The sequence below is a fragment of the Pollachius pollachius genome (assembly GCF_949987615.1).
Source record: "Pollachius pollachius genome assembly, chromosome: 3".
Lineage (NCBI taxonomy): Eukaryota > Metazoa > Chordata > Actinopteri > Gadiformes > Gadidae > Pollachius > Pollachius pollachius.
This window is the reverse complement of record NC_136936.1, coordinates 2,319,317-2,339,593: the sequence shown is the minus strand read 5'-3', so window position 1 is coordinate 2,339,593 and position 20,277 is coordinate 2,319,317. Positions and strand designations below refer to the sequence as shown.

Sequence of the window (20,277 nt, the reverse complement as noted above, 5' to 3'; positions counted from 1 at the left end):
CAAATAGCATAATTCCCAGTGTGACCAACAGAGGTCGCTGCAGACATTTCCTAAAGACATGACGCAAACTCACTGTGCAGAAAGTTTAAAAAAATTCAAATCATCATAAGAAAAACCATGAACTTTTTTGAATGAAGGTATAAGTCTGATATATTCATGGTGTTGTAAGAGTAGTGTAGCGTAGTCGTAGCGGAGCCAGTGTGTAGTAGCCGATGCGTTCGGAGTGAGCGGTGAAGCGAGAGAGACAGAGAGAGAGAGAGTTTTGTATCCGAGATTTGTATCCGTATGAGGCAGAGCGTCCGTGGGCGGGACAAAATTGCAGCACTAACCAATGAAAGTCGCCGCAGGGGGTGCATTTTTCAAACTACACCGGGACCGTCCAAGCAAACTCTTACTTTCTGGAGTCTTGAAAGTAGACAAGAGGGCATCCTACACGACGGAGTTGGGTATCTTACATTATTTCAAATGAAATTACTTAGTTCAACTGAATTCCCCCAAAATTATTGCATTAACATGCCGCAAGTGTCCTTCAATGTATTTTAATGGTCTGCTTGGTCCCAGTGTAGTTAGAAAAATGCACCCCCTGCCGGCGACTTTCATTGGTTAGTGCTGCAATTTTGTTCCGCCCACGGACGCTCTGCCTCATACGGATACAAATCACTTTTGCTACACATGTACCACCTAGAAGTGTTGCAAAACTACCTGCAAAATAACCCACAGCTGAGACTTGCAGGAGCAGATTCGAGCAGTTGTAACGACGGACTTGTGCTCGCTCATTAAAATGCTGAATCAACATAGCGTTCTATATCATTTTATTTGTGAGGCAATTCTTCACAGATGTGCAACTTCTGATGCATTAGTTCAAAATTTGGGTTTACGAATGCACACATTTTGGGCATGTTCTCAGATTATGAAACACGGGTGTACGAATGTGTTTTGCACCAACTGCGCTGCAATGATTGTAGCAAAAGGATTTGTGCACCTGTAACACAGACTTGCGTACTAGTAGACCCTATTTTGTGTTTACAATGGTAGAAAAAATATTTACGACTTCAAATGTACTGTTACACATTTGTGACTTTAGAGTACACATGCAAAATAAATATATACGACTTCAAATTTACTGTGACTTTAGTGTACGCATTCAAAATCTGCAGTTACAGGTGCAAAAGACTTTTGCTACAATAATACCTGCATAGATCTCCACTGTGCTCCGGAGTGAGGAGGGATCTTATGGAGAATAGAGGATGCTGAAGGCGGCCAAGGAGGCGGTCGCCATCTGCTGGGGGTTGCTGGTCGCACTCAAAGGAAACAATATAATACAAATAATATTGCATATTCGCCGGGAGTCCGTCCCCATGTTTTGCCTTGATGTAACAAATGAACTGGCTGAAAACTAGGGAGGCATCTGATTGGCTAAAGAGAGTTCCTAGTTGAAAAAAATGCATTTGTGAATCCAGCCACGTCTCAAAAATCCACATATAAATACAGACCAGTTCACACACAATTGCAAACAAGTTCACAAATTAAAAGCGTCTTGTTAATTCAAGTTTAACAGTTTGTATATAAATGTAACAACATCCAAATACATTTTCGATGAAACTTGCAAATATTTTTTTAATTCATATATTTATGGATCTATATTAGCCTACATTTATTTAAAACAAGACACATTTGTGTGTGGATCAGAAATGTGTTTGTGAAACTTATTTTTGTATAGGGATTTATTTTACATTTATACATACTTATATCCATTTGTGTGTGCATTGAAGTGTATTTGTGAGAAGAGAGTAATTTATATATAAATCACAAAATACATTTGTGAATCCTTCTCTGTGCATTCATTATTAATGAGACTGTTCTGACCCTGAGCACAGAGACAGCTCAGTCGCAAGAGAACAGAACCGCTCTGCAACAGACGGGGAACAGACGGATATCCTGACCTGCCCCTTCCCGGGAACGTCACAGGAAGGGGCCTTTCACCCCACCCCTGCAAGATAGAGGAAGTTTCATGTATAAACAAAAGTAGATGATATTGGTTCATATTGCATCCGAACGACTCCACGTAGCCTACGCGTACTCGAAAGTATGGCAGGTAAGCCGAGTTTGTCTTAAAGTACCTTTGGGATTTTTGTACATGTTGGTGTGACGCAGTGGTGTAGTGGTCCCTGGAGAAGTGCCACGTTCACTGCCTTCACTGAGTGTGGGCCTTGGACAAAGCATGTTTCCTCACCTTATTTCTCAAGGCAGACAGACTTGTTGTTCTACTTCCCTGGCCAGACACTTGAATTTCAAAGTTTATCCATTCTCTTGAGAGTGATACACCTTGCTCCTTGTTGATCCCAATGGAGTTCACACTTCTACAGACCGGACATCCTGTGAAGCATAAACAAACAATGCAAAAGTACATACAGACAGTACAAAAATGTATTACTACAGTTACTATTGTCACTGCTTTTTGTCCCCCATCGTTGCTGTTGTCATCGTCATCATCTACTATTAGTGTAGTTGTTGCTAGTGTCGTTGCTGTGCAACTCTCTCTCTCTCTCTCTCTCTCTCTCTCCCACCCACCTAGAGCCGAAGGATCTGTCCTAGGTTACTGCCTCTTAAAAGGCAGTTTTTCCTTGCCCCTGTCGCCAAGTGCTTGCTCATGGTGGTACTGTTGGGTCTCTGTAAATGTTAGAAGGAGTTCGGTCTAGACCTTCTCTATTTGAAAAGTGTCCTGAGATAACTTGAAGTACTTTATCCACAGCTGCATGTGTGCATGGTCCACTTCTTCCACATACATCCAAGCACACACACACACACACACACACACACACACACACACACACACACACACACACACACACACACACACACACACACACACACAATATTTCTCTGTGTCCACTGTTTCAGAAGTTACCCAAACTAGCAATCTACCTAAACTTACCCATTTTTTTGTTTTTGGATCCCAACCAGGGGTTCTTGGATTTAAAATCTTATTTTTGTTTGGCAGTCCACAAGTCTGGCCAGTCATTATTAATGTCTACAGAAAAACAACAAAAGTGACTGAATTACAGGTTAGAAAATAACTAAAGTGATTGAATAACTATTATTCCCCCCCCCAAACAGTCAATTACTATGGAGCCCTGGAGGTGACATGGATGGTGTCTTCATGTAACTTAGACATGAAGTAGCTGTAGCTATATCCTTGACTGTCGAGCCCTGATAGGTTATCATTTACAAGGTCCAGCAATAAAAAAGAAAGGGCCCACGCCCACCTACCGTAGTTGACGTCTTGATCCAAAGTTGTACCGGCATCTTTGGCTGTGGACGGAGAGGCAGCATCTCCTTCACTGTAGCATCGCTAACATTAGCTGAACTGCTGGCTGATATTGATTCGCGAGGACGTTTAAAATTGTCAAATGAATTTTTTTTTTGGATAGCTCGCTTCATCTTACCGGATTATTATAGCAAATCATTTAAAGTAAACTTGTAAAAGTTAATTTGTCTTTGGCAATATTTACCTCGGCATGACCCGCCGTTCTCTCCCTCCGATTGGCTCATTCGTCGTCATACCTACAGTTAACCAATCTAATCAGTAAAGGCAGCGAGTATTAGCCAATAAGAGGCAGAGTAGCGTGGGTCATGGCTTCACCATCCTAAGGAAAAAGTGGGCGATTTGGCTTGCAGATACTACTGAATGGTGCGCATCTGGGGGGATGTAGAAGTGGGTATACGCAATGCTGACTGAAAAATAAGTGGGTATACGCCGGATACCCGCGTATACCCTGGACTACACCAGTGGGTTAGAGTTGGCTCGGTCGCAAACGAATCAGTTCGAATGAACGAATCTTTAAGACGAACGAACCGAACTGGTTCCTCTCTCTCGTTGGTTGGTTCTCAGACTCGACTCCTCCCAGACCCACTAGTTGCTGACTCGCTGACAGTTTGTTCACTCACTGTGTGAGTGGTGAGGAGGGACCGACTGAGAGACGTCACGACTCACGAGAGCCAATTGTATGCTGTTCTAGGACTGAGTCTAGGACGCTCTCGTTGAATTTTAGTCAATGAGGGACATAAATCAGCCGGTTTCTTGGAGAAAAAACAAATGGGCTTAGTGAGCGAGCTATCTATTATTCACATTGGCCATCTGTTGCATGGACGTATTTAAAGGATGCATTGTACATATTTATAATTCGAAAATCGTCCCAGCCTTTATATCACATTTTTCACAACCTACCAGCTCACCTCGCCATTCGTTTCAATGGAAATTGCAACGGTCCATACTTTCAACATTTACAGATTTGTAATTTGAAATTTGTCCCAGCCTTTATACCACAGATACTCTAGGGTCTATAGCATATAACGCATTGTCTGATTACAGTTTAAATCATTTTTTGCAACCTAACAGCTCTCGTTGTGAAGACTTGTCACCGCGCCATTCGTTTCAATGGGAATCGGGACGTCTATACTTTCAACATAAAGTGCACATATTTGTCATTTGAAATTTGTACCAGCCTTTAAACCACAGATACTATAGGGTCCATAGCATATAACCGTGTTTTCTGATTACAGTTTAATGCCTTTTTTCACAATTAACCAGCTCTCGTTTTGAAGGCAGTGTTAATTCTGGCAGCTAGATTTAGTCTTGGGCTGCACAGGGTTCTGTTTATGACAGCTTAAAACACCCGGGACCCCCACCATCATTGCTAAATCAAGTCTATTATCTTGCTGATATGTCAAACATCCAATAATCAACTACACCCCCCATCCCGCTGCGTTTGGTTAAAGTTGTAGTGTTGACGTTTGAGAATGAGAACGAGGGAGGCGCTGAGTCTGAGCCGCTCATTCCATGATTCGATTCCCCGCTACCGGATACTCGACTGAACGAACAAACGATTCACGAACGACTCCTCTTGGCGAACTGAATGACACAAACTGAATCACGGAAACGAATCCCTAAATCCAACCCTAGCATGGGTTCATGTAGTTTTGCACAAGTTTAAAATATTGTGGCGACCACGGGTGTGGGCGCCATGTTCCGGAGCCGCGGGGATTCTGGGAATTGGGGTTGTCAGTTGACAAAAGGGGTTTTGTTAATTTATTCTGTTAGGTTAAGTGGGGTTAACGGGTTTGGGTCTTTATTGGTTGTGTGTTAATTGTGTGTTGTTCCATTGTTGTGTGATGTGTAGTGTGATCGGGACCATTAGTGAGAGTGTTGTGTGTGTTGGTCAGGTGTCCCGTGTTTCTGTAATGTTCGTGGTCGTTAATAAAGGCAGTCCGTAGTCGTGCGGTGTATGGGGCACGGAACTGCATAATTGGTTCAATCTGGGCTCCCGTCTCGTCCTTCCCGTGCTGCTCGCCACAATACATAAAGGGAAAATATTAATTAAAAGGAATAAAAGGATTATTGGTGAAATATAACATAACTATCAATACACCGGTAACATTTACTCTCATTGTATATTCATGGTTGACCGCAATTAATTTTGGCCGCTTTGGTCGTAATGTACGTAATGTAACGTAATGTTAAAAAGTGTGTTTTGTGTAATAGGTGCGCTGCCACAGCTACAGAGTTGAAGCTGACATCGTTGTAATGAATGGTTTGCTTGCACAATACTAACTGCACGCACTGGTGCCATTGGAGTGTCGCGCTTTGGAGGGTTTTCACACACACACACACACACACACACACACACACACACACACACACACACACACACACACACACACACACACAAAATGTGCATGTGCCAAGTAGTGTGTTGGCAGTGTTTTGTGTAATAGGTTTGCTGCCACCAGTCATAGAGTGTTAGGTGACATCGATGTAATGAATGGTTTGCTGGCTTGATGCTGCATCAAATACATTTCTAATGTGATGAATGCCGTGTGTTCCGATGAAGCAAAAGGAGAGAATTGTATTTAACAAGCGTGGAGAGAAATACCGCAGCGCTATCTTCCAGCCCCGGGGGGCTTTCCCCGGGGCTCTCAACGGGGCTGCCATATGTCTCTGACCTCATCTGACTCCCGCTCCCCGTTTGTATCAAGTAGGCGTGGCCTGTATGAAGTAGGCGCGGTCTATGTGGAGTAGGCGTGGCCTATGTAACGTATTGGCTCCGGCTTCCTCACCTGTCTAAAGGTGCTGCCATCTGTGGCTGGAGTAGTTATTGCAGCTTATATGTTGGTCTTGTTCCCCTTGTGGCTATGTATAGTAATTCAGCTTGTGTGTTCGATCCTGCTTCCTTGTGGCTATGTGGGGGCAGCTTATGTGCTTAAAATACGTAACAGTTGCCACTGTTGACCTTTAATTTAGGCCAATAACGAATACAAAACCAATCACCAATCACTGCTTAGTAACAAACAGTGACTTCCAGAAACTATTAACTAAACTAAAACAATCACTGGTAACTGCAAAATTTCTTGTTGTTGCAGATTTATCATCAAAAGTGGAAAGGTGTCATATAGGTATGTATATATATGGAAATAAGCCATGGATTGAACTTTCAACTAAACTCCCCGTGATTGGTTGAGGAGGTGCTTTCAAACATTTCATCGTTTGATTGATTCCCCTTTTCACAGGGACGAGTCTCACCGAAGACACAGCAAGCATGTCTTTAATGGACAGGTATGAAGAGGAAGACTGTTCTGATTCAGGTAAGAGTCGAGGCTCTTCTGGTTCTTCTGTCACAATACATACCTCCAGCCTTCTCTATACCTCCATCCTCTTCTCTCTTCTTGTTATGTCTTTTTGCCAGCATTCCCAGTTCAGTGAACCGGGAATGCTGCCTGCCTGTGTATCATGAGGCCAACTGTTATTGGAGGGCTTAATGCCCACATTACTCTCACACTGGACCTGCTGCCGGTTTTGTTACTGACAATAATTATTTATCCTGACAGAAGAGATGCACTTCAAGTCACATTGTGAAAAATGTAAAGCAGTTCAGCAGGTGAATTTCAACAAAATATATACCTTTACATTAAATGTACATTCCATAAATTCCGTAATTGCTCTTTATTGTTGTTTGGTTCTGCTTTTAACAGAGTCCTGAGTATGTGACGGTTACACCAACGAAGATTTCTAAGTGGAGCTTCGAGTGGGTGACATTCGGTCCTGACATCAGTCCCATGGGGTTATAAGAATAACATGGTCCCAACCACAAACAGATTCTTTTGTAAAGTGTGTGTTTGCGTGTGCGTGTGTGTGTGTGTGTGTGTGTGTGTGTGTGTTAGGGTACAGCTGGAAGGCGAGGGTACCTTTGAGTGTTCGGCTACAGGTCTGGTGTTTGAAGTGTCGGAGCAGGCTCTGGTCCGCTACTCGGTCCTGTCCTGGTCCAAATTCTCTGAGTTCCTCAAGGACTCCTGGAGACCTGCTGGATCGGTTTATGATGTGGATGTGGTCAACAAGGATCCATCTGTGCTCAAGTTTATCCATTTCCCACACTCTCTGTGCCTTGCTGGTAAGAACACATTCTGACTGTGAAGAGGGGGGGATTCATAGGCTGATTACTCTAAGAATCTCTGTGTGCATGGCATGTTTAGCAGTGTTTTGTTGACCAACCATTTTGGTTATTTCTTGCTTTGGGCTGACTCACTCAGCTTATAATGACTTTTGAAACTCGATATAATATATATATTATTTCACTATTCGTTATTTTCCTAAAATGTTCTGGACTTTAGAATTTTAAAGATACCAAATGGCAAAATGGCAACGGAATACCATTTTTCTAATATTTGATTTATTGCCATGGAACTTGCCATGGCTCCCAGTTTAGTATTCCTCTTGTTTTCACATTTTATAATAGCCCTGCTTATTTTTCAAATACAATCTGGAATAGAAAATCGTCTATGGAACCACTTGTTATATGTTTATTATATATTTTTTAATGTATCTCTCCAAACTTATGAGTCTAAGTACATACTGGCTATTATAATTTCCCTACGGGCTCAAATAAGATATTGTTTATGTTTCAACAGAACCTTTGCATGATCTGAGGTTCAGTGTTCTGCATGTAAAGGAACGCCATGCCAGCATTGAGTCGACGGTGGACCTCACGGCGAGCCATGTTAAATGGCGTGTGTCCTCGCTTTCTCCCCTGGGTCTCATTCTGAGCAGCATTCTGAGCATTGTTTCGAGGCTATGGAAGGTGAAGCACCACGCGTTGGTGCTGATTTACAAGGAGCTCAACAAAAAATACTTCATCTTCCAAGTGTATTTGGGCTCAAACAGCATTTCTGAGATCAAGGTGACGTAGAAAAATGGTCAACGATTAACTAATAGAACCAGAGTCCCTGTGTGTTGGTAAACAGATTCATGGATAGACGGACAGACTGCACTAAACTGGGCTAGGCTAAGATGAGTTAAGACTTATCTCATCTTAGCTACTAAGTTGTGCTAGACCAAGCTGGGATAAACTAAGCTGGACTGAACTAGGCTATGCTGAACTGGGATAGACTTAAATAGGTTGGACTGGGCTAGCCTGTAACAGGCTAGATTGCACTAGGCTACGATATATCACTCAGTTGAAGTTCCACTCTTGAGCCTCCATCTGTCTGTTTCTGTGATCTGCTATCTTGAAAGTCATCTCACATATTAATACCTTCCTCTTACTGTTCCTCCCTCTCTCCATCTCTGACCATTTGTTGATCATGTTGCTGTGTGTGCAGGCTATTGAAGAACAGGTGCTCAAGGCCAGGAAGAATGGCATCAAGATTACAGAAACATACAAACATCTCACCTGTAGGCTGGAAGAGAAGTTCTACTGCCTCGCAAGTGAGCCAGAAGGACAAATTGAACCCACGGTATTATTGTGCCCCCATTAAGCTTATAATTATTTTGATTCTCATTTGCATGTACTTAATCCTGCAATGAAAATGAATGTGTGTGTGTTCACAGAATCTAGAATTCACCACTGCATTGTTGGCGCTGAAGGGCTGTTTTGTAGTACGCTTCATGAAGCGTCGTCCTCCTTTCAAATTGTTTCTCAAGGACCCAGACTGGGACAAACCTCTTTTGAAATTTACAATCAGAGAAGGTAACCAATGGACACAATTAGAATTGTTTTGGTGCTTGCATCTTAAGACTCTGATGATCCTTTATATGGCAAATTCTAGATGATTGGCTCAGTGAGGACGAACCAGGTCGATGGAAAAAAATGAAACATATTTCTTCACGTTTCAAGAAGACCCCATTGGTCAGAGGTACACTTTTTCTTCGTGGTGCTGTGTTCTTTGGATCATTGTTAGTGTTTAAATCATTACGTATGAAAATGATCTTATGAAAACTGAGGAAAGAGGATGAAGCAAAGCTTTAATAGTTGTGGCTAGCTACATGCTACGGCTACATGATTTTGCTTGTAAATCGTCTAACTTTATCTACTCTCCAACATTCTTGGATCCTCTGCCAATGTCCCCAGTTGCTGGAAAAAGGAAATCTGATCTCCGATCTTTACCTCACCTCTCTCCGGAGCATGTACGTTCAGCCAACTATTTGTGGTCTCTGTGTAATTGATAATCCACTACTATATTGTCATTATTAGGTGAGTGCAGCGCTCAACTATTGTTCTTCTTAGGCTTTATTATTCTATGTTCCCAATACTTTAGCACTCTACTCCTCCTACATTTTGTTGAGCTAGACTCCATTCCAATTGTAAAATGTTCATATTTGCTTGGATTCATGTGCTGCTACTTTTCTAACCAAAATAATTCTGATTTTTAAATATCCAACATTTTATAATGGAAGTGTCAAGTGTTCTCACCGCACGCGCGGTGATTATAGGGACTGTTGCGTGCCACGACAAAACACCGTAGAAGTGTGTGTGTGTGTGTGTGTGTGTGTGTGTGTGTGTCGGGACGCCCCTCGGGACCAACCTAGGTCGAAAACCCTTTTTTAGTGTGTCCCCTTGTCGTTCACGGGGGTGCCTTGTTTATATTATTTACCTATTTATTATTAAGACCTCTTTTTACGTTTTGCCCTCTATACACGTCAGTCACAATCAACCATGGCTTGTACCATGCGCCACTTACCGTGAGGGGATCGGCTGGGAGAGTGTCGGTCTGCTTCGCCGGGCCGATGAGTCGACAGGGAAAAGAGCTTGAACGATTTTGAGTTAACCTACTACAAATGTAGTCAGGTAGATTTATTTAAATTAGGTCCAATAAACACAATATCTTTTACCACTGAGTATAGATTGAAAAGAAAAGGAAAGGAAAGATGTAAGATAAACAAGATGCAATAAGGAATAAATCTTAACCAAACTAAATTCAATTGATAGGGTCTTGTTTTCTCCTCTGATTGGAGATCGCCCTATGCTAAAACCTAAACTAAATTGAAAGGGTCTTGGTTTCTCCTTATATTGGAGATCGCCCTATGCTAAGATAAAACTAATAGATGCTATATCAGAGTTCCTAAGATGAAGAATGCTATCGCTGAGTTAGCTACAGTTCTAAGAGCAGAAAAGCAGAAGACAGCGGATCACACGACGCCACCCCAAGAAGATGGCCAGCCAACTAACCCAGGAAGCTCTCTGTCCCTCTCTACCTCTGTCCCTGTGCTCTTTACCATTGGTCACATTTTAAAGACAGACATCTCGACTGTTTCTAACTTTCTACATAATACGATTATAAAGCACACAATTTATCACATTACAAGATTGTAAGGCACACAATTTACCACATAATACGATATATAAAGCACCCCTATACATGTGAGATAACTTTGTTGAAAGAGTGGTTTTGTGTGCTTTTCATGAGTAATTCTGATACGGCTAGGTGCATCAATATAGTGGGTCCTCTCTGGACACATGTCAGAAGTCAACGGGAGGACCGCAAACAATTTCAGACTACGCAACTTGGTCAACGTTTTACCGCCAAACTTTGTTCAAACTTTTAACAAATCAACACACTTGTATCTTTAAATATATCTTAACATGTTTTCGACATATTTTTTACGGTGCGGTGGCTATCACAAAAGCTTGCCATTTCGGACGTTGTGGAGCCTAACGTCAATATTTTGTTTATGTGGCTAGAGGCTAGGTGCCTGCTCCTTATCTGATGCCCCATCCAGCAGAACCACATCCAGCCCTCCAGCTCCCTCTGGTGAAACACAGCCTGCAGGCCAAGCAACATCCAGAACCACATCCAGCCCTCCAGCTCCCTCCAGGGCAACTCTGGCAGAAGGTGAGTTGATTTAATTGTATGTTACAGCTGCAGTTATGTAACTGATCAATATGGTCAATATGAACTAATCCAGACCCATTTTTGCTGTAATTCTATCAAATATTCACAATCAGTCATGAACATACGTGTCTCACCCTGTTCATCTGGACAATGTCTTGTCCATTTGATGCTAGGGAATCTATTCGACTATATGTTAGACCACAACCATCTATTATTTAAGTTGTCTACAGGACACATAAAAACTAGAATAACTTATTCCCGTCAAAAAACAATTGAAACCTTATTTCACTCATGTAATTCAGTGTTCCCAAACTCATGTCATGTATCATCAAGTCGTGTACCCCCTTGGACACTCTCCATCCTACTGTGGACCCCAGCACCACCCACAGCTCACCATAATGTTTTTTGTTTGTATTCTGAATGCATAGAATCCACTGGCTTGTATGTGGAATAGTATCTTTTTCCAAACCCCTGAGGCTTGCCTGACTTAGCCAGTATATATCTGACCATGTAAGACGCTAGCCCTGCCCTCCTAATACTATCTGTCGGGGTTAGAAAGTTGTCTCAATTGGCGCTCAAAAATCTCCTTTTGGCTTGAGAGAAGGTTTCAAACAGTTATTAGACAGAAACTGTGCACATATGACACACTGAAGCTGAGGGAAGTCCTCACTCCCAGTGTAAGTGAACCCATTAGTAATATAGTCGTATTTCTGCGTCTCTGTGAGACCCCAACCTCCCTGTCAATTTGGTGTTTCCCTGGGGGTCTGGGGCTCTTGGGCTGCTTCGTTATCTCTGACCATACTGGTGGCAGCACCAGTAGAGCTACAGCAGCAGCAGGACTGGTGATCATACCAGTATGACCTGAGGAGCTGCTCCCACAGCAGGGGCTTCATTTGTAGAACCAGTGTGATTTCCGGTTGCGACTCTGGGCTAGGGCTGCCCCCTAATAGTTGACCAAAAGTTAGTCGTTGAGAAGTTTTCATTGGTCGGTTAGTCGCAGCAAAAAAACCTGTTTAAACTCCATCAAATCATACTAATCAAATCATACTAATTATGATATGTATGTTCTCTCGGGGGTAACACCCTTCCCTTTGACCGGCAGTGGGTCTGCTTATAGGTCGGAATGAAGCGGCCACCGATTATTGACAGGCTGGGTACTTCATTCTTAGTTTCACTAAGTTTCCTGTACACGTTTGTACAGACACAACCGGACTCATTCATAACTTCACTAAACGGACACACACTACCGCTCGCTCTCCTCGCTCGTCCACTCACAAACACCCACACTGCCATTCCCGCGCACACACATACGCTAGTCTCGTAACAATTATTATTGACAACAGTTAGCTGAACATTATAGGGTCCTGGCCTTCCACCCCGTTTTCTCAGTTGAACAATATATGATTTTTAGAGTGTGCAAGCAAGCAAAACGACAATGAGAGCGCGTGAGACGAAGCAAGAGAATACTTCCATCACAATAGACCTATTTAATCATAGTTTGGGGCAAATATAAAGAAAGATCGGCCTCAATTTGGCAGATTCAAGGTTACAATTGCAGGGCAGCACCCCTCACTCAAGATGCCTTCCGCTCACCTGCCTGCACTCAATCACCCAAATAATTGTCAGTTCAAAATTAAACCAGTGGTGATCAGACTATCCAGTTAGTGTTTATTACTTTTCATAACATAATTAATGGATTCTGTAGGCGGAATTATGTTCAGGTACATGAGAGAAATGCGCTCCAGCAAAGTTTACGAATCCAAATCTCTCGTAGGGCACCAAAATAACTAGAGACGGCCCTGCGTTGAATCAGGCCAAAACCTTCATATTAATAAAATATACTGTTGTTGACCAGTTGTCGATGTATTAAAAAGCTGAAACAAGGATTATAATGTAAAGACGTCACCAAACTTTCCGATATAGCCAAAATATATTGGTTTACTGTTCGCTTACAGCCTACATTTAAAAGATAAAAACCAATGTAAGCCGAAAAGTGTAAAGTAACCAGCAGGTGATGAGAGGGTCCCTCTGTCTAAGTAAACCCTTTTGAAGGTCTCTGTATTGCGTTTGGACCAAAGCTCTTCTACATATTAAAGTGATAGGAATTAGGATTATTCTCTACACTAGATTGTTGATTGCTAATATGCACGCATTAAACACACGTCATAGAAATTCGTAATGTCAAAGAAAATATTCTAACCTATAAAAAATCTGCTGTTAGCCTCAAGGAAGTGTCAGGGAAAAACTAAAGTATATGGAATCCGGGCAAATCCACGTTACTATAAACTATGGAAGGTAAGCTGTGTTCATTTTAATGCAAAAGGGACAAACTGTAGGATAGGCATGGGTTTTTAGAATTATTGATCTAAAATGGAAGCAAATTTAAATGAACTATCAAGGTCGTTCGTTTTAAGTACTTTTTTTATGTTGTGAGTGAACAAGTTGGTGCGACAAACGGTTTTATCTTTAGCCCAATAAAGACAGGTTTAATTAATCAACTATCGTGTTTGCTCATTTTCATTTTAAATTGTCTTTTGATTTCTCTTCCAGGAGAGCTTCCAAGTATCCGTTCTGAATTTGTGCGGAGAGTTTCAATCCCATTTATGAAAGGTCTCCTGGATGACCTTTGGCAGCAGAAGTTGTTGAGTACTGAGGAGAAGGACTTTGTGATGGAGAAGGAGAAGATCAAAACGGACATGGCACGGTGTCTGATCGACATGGTTATCGATAAAGGGGAGACGGCAAGTAAGGAAATGATCGATAGTATGAAGAAGAGGGACAATACCTTATGCATCACCCTTGGTCTGATCTCTTCTCCTACTGCTAGTGGGCCTGAGTTCTAACTATGAGTGTATTTTTTTAAGAAAAATATTACTGTCGACTTTGTACGTAATTGTTGAACACATGTTTAGAATAGGACCTCCTGCCTGTGCTAGTACATACAGTGTACACACATATATACCTATACATACATACATACATATATAAAGTGTACTAAGCTTTTTGTCTCGGGTACCTCCTATATCCAGATATAGGAGGTTGGCAGGTTGGCTTGTAAACAGAAGGTTGCTAGTTCAATCCCTTTTCTGTGTCCCTGAGAAAGACACCTAACCCTAACTGCTCCCGATGAGCTGATGGAACATTGCATGGTTTACTCCGCCGTGTGTATGAATGGTTGTAAGTCGCTTTGGATAAAAGCGTCTGCTAAATTCCCAAAATGTAAATATAGAATTTTTTACATATTTTTAAAGTTATTTTTGTATGGTCGTGATTCCAGACTTGGTAAAACAAGTTGACATTGTGCCAAAGAAGGTTTTTGTTTTTGCTTATCATTTTTGATAATCCACAATGATTAGCACATCTTTAATAATTTTCCCCAATTTGCAGCTAGCATTGGGTCATATCGTATTTATATATATATATATATATATATATATATATATATATATATATATATATATATATATATATATATATGTGTTAACGTGGATATTACTAAAATCTCACTCAGGGTTTTCACCGTAACATTATCCTGACCCAGGAATGTCCAGACGTCTGTTTGCGGCAAAATAAAAGTGTTTTTTGGAAAAGGCTGCTTTCTTGCTTCATTTATTTGACATATTTTTAAACCTGTCATGCCAACATAATATCCATCAACACTTTTAATATAGTAAATATTATCACATTAAATAAAATCCAGCACCATTCTATAAACAATGGAATACATCAGTGTAGAGCTTTTGGGTCACCATTGATACTTCTGTGGATTCATGTGTAACGTTATTCATGGTTTCACTCATGGCTCTAAAGATCTGAGTAGAAATGTGAGCTCAGGTGCTTTTAGAGTGAGTGTAGGCATGTATTCCTCATAGTAAGTAGAGAGACTGAAGGTTAGCCAGATAGTAGCGTGTAAATGTACTGGAATGTGTCACTAGGAACAATTTAGGATTACTTTGTATTGAAATCATTGTTCATGGAAAATACTTTGACTTTACTTTATCACCTTATTTCTTTGCTTCATCAGCTACAGCGATTATTCTAGTACACCAAGTATAAGAAAGTGTGTCAGTTTTTCACCTGTTCCATTCCAGAATGCCAGCTGTAAAGAGCTATTGTTTAGAGCAGTGGTCCCCACCTCGGGGTCCTGGGCGACTCGTGTGGTACCGGGTCGCCAAGAAATAAATAACTTTTAACTAACTTTTAAATTACCTTATATTTATGTGATTTGACTCAGAAGCCACATTCGGCAATGGCATCGTGCGATGTTCATAACAAGTTCAACTTCTAGTTCAATAACATCCACAGCTAAGAAAGAAGGTAGGCCTAAGACAAATTGTCGGAAACCTTTGATTTGCAAGGCAAGCCGTCAAGGTTTGGAGTTATGTAGGAATAAAAAATGTGTATGTTGCAATATTGTACGGTGGACTTGCAGCGAATTTTGGAATTAATAGGCTCGAGTTGTCATTTCTTTAAAATCTAGGCTTTCTTTTTTGCAAAAAAATTGCAAAAAATAAAGTGCAAAAGGCATTAGCCTTTATAGTAGGCTAAATAGAACCAGAACCGGCAGACATAGAGTGTGTGTGTGTGTGTGTGGACCAGAGATGGAAATTAACTTTTTTGCCCACCAGCCACTGTGGCAGGTAGATTTAAAAATCGACCAGCCACTCATCTTTTTTACCAGCCACTTTTTATATGCTATATATATATTTTAATATATGCGGACATTTTAAACAATATAATAGTAACAATAGATAAGAAAAGTGTTTTTCATACACATCATTTTTTCCATCAGAAGTGAACTTTACTGTAAGTAGGTGCTACCAAGGAACTGAGTTGAAAATGTTACACTCTTACCGCATATGATAAACAATACACAGGTATCTGCCATGTTAAGTCATGTTTATTTGAAAGGTGTTACGATGACAAGTTTGGGGATAATTCATCCATACAAAGTATTTTCAATATTTTTTTTTTTGACATATTAACAATTAAACAACATGGCTACACCATCATAAGTCAATAGGAACATTTGTTCTTTCAGTGCACTGGCCTTTTAATTTCTTCAATTCAACCAGATGTATAATGAAATCTGCCCCTATAATGCAACAGATGTATCCTCTCGGTATAGGAAGACTCATACTCTGCCTATGCATTCGAAATTAAACATTTGAAAACAGACCATGAAGAAACAAGAACAAGAAACAATGACTTAATAAGTGCAAGACACATTGAAAAACGTCAGAATACATTAAACTATATATATATACAGTGGTTAAATTGGGATTTTATATGTGGGGGGGCTCTGATCCAGAGGGGCCGCCGCTCCCCATACGCAGAGTACGCAGAGCCAAAATTAAGGTTGCAAAAAAAAAATCCATGATAGTCGTTATATTAGTACATTAAAGAAATTAGCATTTTTTATATGTTGCTTAATATGTACACTGTAGATTTTGAGTGTGTTTGATGAGGTCACATTAAGAGCTGATTTTATTTTCACAAAAACAAACAACAAAAACAATATGTCTTTAAGGTACATTGACATGGATGAAAACAAACATTTGAACAAATAATGGGCAATGGTAATCCCTTTGTTACTACATTTTCTATTTACACTGCATCATGTGCATCTAATTCATCACCTCCCATATGGTCTGATATGGAGATACCACATCATTACTTTCCCTTTTCCTACAGGCCAAGTGATCAGCTGACCTTCTGGTTGCCACCCACTTTCTGACAAACCTGGTAGGCTTCCAAGATTTGAGAGGAGGGCCAACCAGCTTAATGAACATCAAAGCCGACACATTCTCCACATTCAATCTGGATCTCAATGGAGTCACAACATTATTCATCTCTGAAAACCCCCTCTCACACTCTGCACTGCTGACAGAAATGGTATTAACGGAATGTCTAAGTGTGAGAAGGGCCTTTTGCATTGTGTCTGGTTTGTTTTTGTACTCACGGTAAGCTTGTTTCACTCCAGTGAAACCAACTTTTACCTGGTCACAGAGTTCCCTCAACTCACTTTCCCCATACATCACAGGTAGAGGGCTCGGCCATGTTTCGGGATTCAAGATGTTAATCTTGGTGAAGAGAGACTCCTCTTCACTCCTCACCATTCTTTCCTTCATGCTCTGGCATAAGGCCTCATAAAACTTGGTTGGGTTGATGACCTTCTGCCCTCTATCACCATGAAGTGCTATGCCATTGAAAGACCCTTGCTGCACTGCCTCACATGCCTTTCTATAGAAGGGGCCATTTTCTGGATCCTCACTCATGGCGGTAAACACATCAGTCTGTCTTTTAATGAGGTTCACTGCTTGAGACAGTCTAATGTCTCTGGCCTGCAGGGCCTCAGACAGGTCTTTGAGTTCCTCCAGTGCATCCATCATTAGTCCCAGGTTCCTCAGAAATGCATCCGAACTCAATTTAACAGCTAGGCCCGAATACATAGATCTCTCACTTGATGTTCTGTTAACATCTTGACCTGCAGCTGTGAGATGACTGTGGAGTGCAGCATACATCATCCAAATGGCTTTCACTGTTCGGAAAGATGAAGCCACCCACCTTACCCCTAAGACTCTACCGATTCTCCTAAGACACACACCAACCTCAGAAGCTGCAGCATCAAGTTCTCTAAGGTTCTTGGGTGACTGATGGTATAGGCAGTACAACTTGTCAAGGAAAGCTGTAAAGTGGTTGGTCTCAGTGCATGTCTGCACAGCATCTGACACGGACAACTCCAACCTGTGGTTCAGACAGTGCCAACCAATGAGACCTGGGAACTTAGTTTTAAGTTGTGTGTACACTCCATTCTTTTTCCCCACCATTACGGCAGCTCCATCAGAGCAGAAACCCACCAGACATTCTTTTAGAAAATCCTCATGAAGACCATGTTTTAAGAGGCATTTGAGTAATTCACCAGTGATTCCATCTGCTGTTGTACTTTCTAATTCAAGCAAATCTAAGAAGAACGTAAGAGGCTCAGAATCATGGACAGATGTTCTGAGGTACACAATGAGACACGATTTCTTACTGAATGAGGTGCTTTCATCCACAATAACTGTGAGCTTTGGCTGAGTCTGTTTAATACTATTCAGTAATGCCTGTCTCATCTCTACAGATATGAAATGCACTATGTCTGCACATGTGACATTGGAATGGAGTACACGGCCAACATTTGCACCATTCATCCTCTGTAGCTCTACTAGGTTAGGATGATCAGAGTAAGGCCTGTTGCCCTTTGCCAGGTAGTACGCTGTTCTAAAGACATTGTGAGTTGATGCTAAAATTTCACCTTGTGTTTTCAAAAAACTTGACTCAAGAGCTTGCTCACCTTGTTTTTTCAGTATATCTTCTGCAATTTTGTGACTTTGGGAGGCACTATGTTCATTTATTTTTTTTCTTAAAGATTTCATTTGCTTCTCTGTACTACTGCCATATGGACCTACTCTGCAGTTTTGCCATTCACTGGAAAATGTGTATCTGAGTTTACCTGTTCTCTCTGCCCCAAGTGATGATGCCGCACTGCATGTTTCACATCCCAATTTTTTATTTTTTGCCACAAGAAATGGGTAGGTTTTTTTTAAATAATCATATTGCTGTCTCTTCCAGCAGTCAGGGAAGTTGTCAGTTGCACCTACATGCTCATCTGCACCTGTCCCTCCCGGTCCATCCTCAGCTCCTCTGCCCTGTCCATCCTCAGCTCCTCTGCCCGGTCCATCCTCAGCTCCTCTGCCCTGTCCCGCCTCACCTCCTCTGCCCTCAGTGTCCTCATTTCTGCCCTGTCCATCCTCAGCTCCTCTGCCCTGTCCATCCTCAGCTCCTCTGCCCGGTCCATCCTCAGCTCCTCTGCCCTGTCCAGCCTCATCTCCTCTGCCCTCAGCTCCATCCTCATCCCTGTTCTGTTCAACTCTGCATTTTTAGTTTAGTGGAGGAAGAGACAGCACTTAAGACATGACAGACACACTATCAGGATGAAAAGATCTAGCAACAAATCACAGCTTGGTTACAGTGACTTCTGCACACAGGCCTAGCTTAATTATTTCAAAATTATGTCTTGGATAGCAGCTGCCCACCTTTTGAAGAAATCTGTAAGCTTCCTCCTTTTTGTTCCACTCATGTTTACCTTTTATCTCTGAAATGTTCACTTGTTGACTTTCACCCTAAGTTAAGAAGTAGATAGTATGTCTTTTAAAATGGTTCATATTATATAATGATGTAATCAAACGTTCTTTAAATAAAACACTTTTGAATGAATGAATGAATGAAGCTATCTTTTTCTTAAAGGCTAGCCGATAGGCTACGTCACCATCATGTTTGGTGGCTTTTAAATCTAACCTGCTGTGTAGCCTATATGCAAACATTAAATCACAGGACCTACTGTACTCACAAATAAATAGCCTAGGCAATGCACTGCAATTCATAGATACAAATAAGTTTGAAATTCATCCAGCTAGGAATGAGAAATGTGATTCGGAGATCGCATAGACTACTTGCTAAATCATTTAGAATTAGCAGCATTGTTCTTTTTAACTAGCGCTTGCCATTTGACATACCAGTAGCAGGCTATCCCTGCATGTCAGCCTGCCACACACATAAAGATTTTATTAATCTCAACCGATTTTTTATCTGTGAGAGACCCCACACATGAAGATAAAAAATCTGTGATTTAACAGTTTTGATCGTATTGTGTGTGGTGTCCTGCGATATTCCAAACACAGCACACCACACACATTAGGATTTGTCCCGATTGTCGGCTTCCCCCCCACACAAGACGATTTGACACCACAACGTTCTCCGCCGACAATCGTAAATATTGAACATGTTTAATACTTACGATTATCGGCGCCGACTGATTTCGGAGCCGATTGTCGGCCGAATTTCACTCTTAACACATCACACACTACAAGAGAATCTTATAAAATAATCTTAAGAGTTTAAGATAATCGGGCGATGTCTGTCCGTGGTCGGAAGGGGGAAAATCGGGGCAAAATCAGCCCGATTATCTTTATGTGTGTGGCAGGCATAAGGTTAATTTTTCCTGCTTAATGAAAATGCAAGCCCATATCTAATGATATTAGCCTATTGGTTTAATTTCGTTTCTCTTACCTC

At 41.3% G+C, this 20,277-nt stretch overlaps 1 protein-coding gene across 2 annotated transcripts; it reads left to right on the top strand.

Annotated features, from left to right (window-relative positions):
* The first annotated feature begins 1,982 nt into the window (after positions 1-1,982).
* On the top strand, positions 1,983-14,596 carry LOC307072890 (uncharacterized protein). 2 transcript variants are annotated; one of them, XM_079732455.1, is made up of 13 exons: positions 1,983-2,095; positions 6,421-6,453; positions 6,568-6,642; positions 6,886-6,935; positions 7,030-7,082; positions 7,219-7,445; positions 7,963-8,132; positions 8,653-8,787; positions 8,882-9,020; positions 9,100-9,186; positions 9,402-9,457; positions 11,013-11,163; positions 13,714-14,596. In XM_079732455.1, exons 1-13 carry the CDS (start codon positions 2,089-2,091, stop codon positions 14,004-14,006), a joined length of 1,476 nt encoding a protein of 491 aa, XP_079588581.1. In that variant the 5' UTR covers positions 1,983-2,088; the 3' UTR covers positions 14,007-14,596. The 2 variants fall into 2 exon arrangements, with proteins under 2 accessions (XP_079588581.1, XP_079588580.1); XM_079732454.1 differs by having other exon boundaries at positions 7,963-8,231.
* The last annotated feature ends 5,681 nt before the right edge of the window (positions 14,597-20,277 follow it).

Excerpts from the sequence above, each read along its gene's own strand:
- LOC307072890 (XM_079732454.1), top strand. Across the intron at positions 9,187-9,401 it reads GAAGACCCCATTGGTCAGAG|TTGCTGGAAAAAGGAAATCT; the intron begins GTACACTTTTTC and ends CAATGTCCCCAG. Across the intron at positions 9,458-11,012 it reads CTCACCTCTCTCCGGAGCAT|AGGCTAGGTGCCTGCTCCTT; the intron begins GTACGTTCAGCC and ends TTATGTGGCTAG.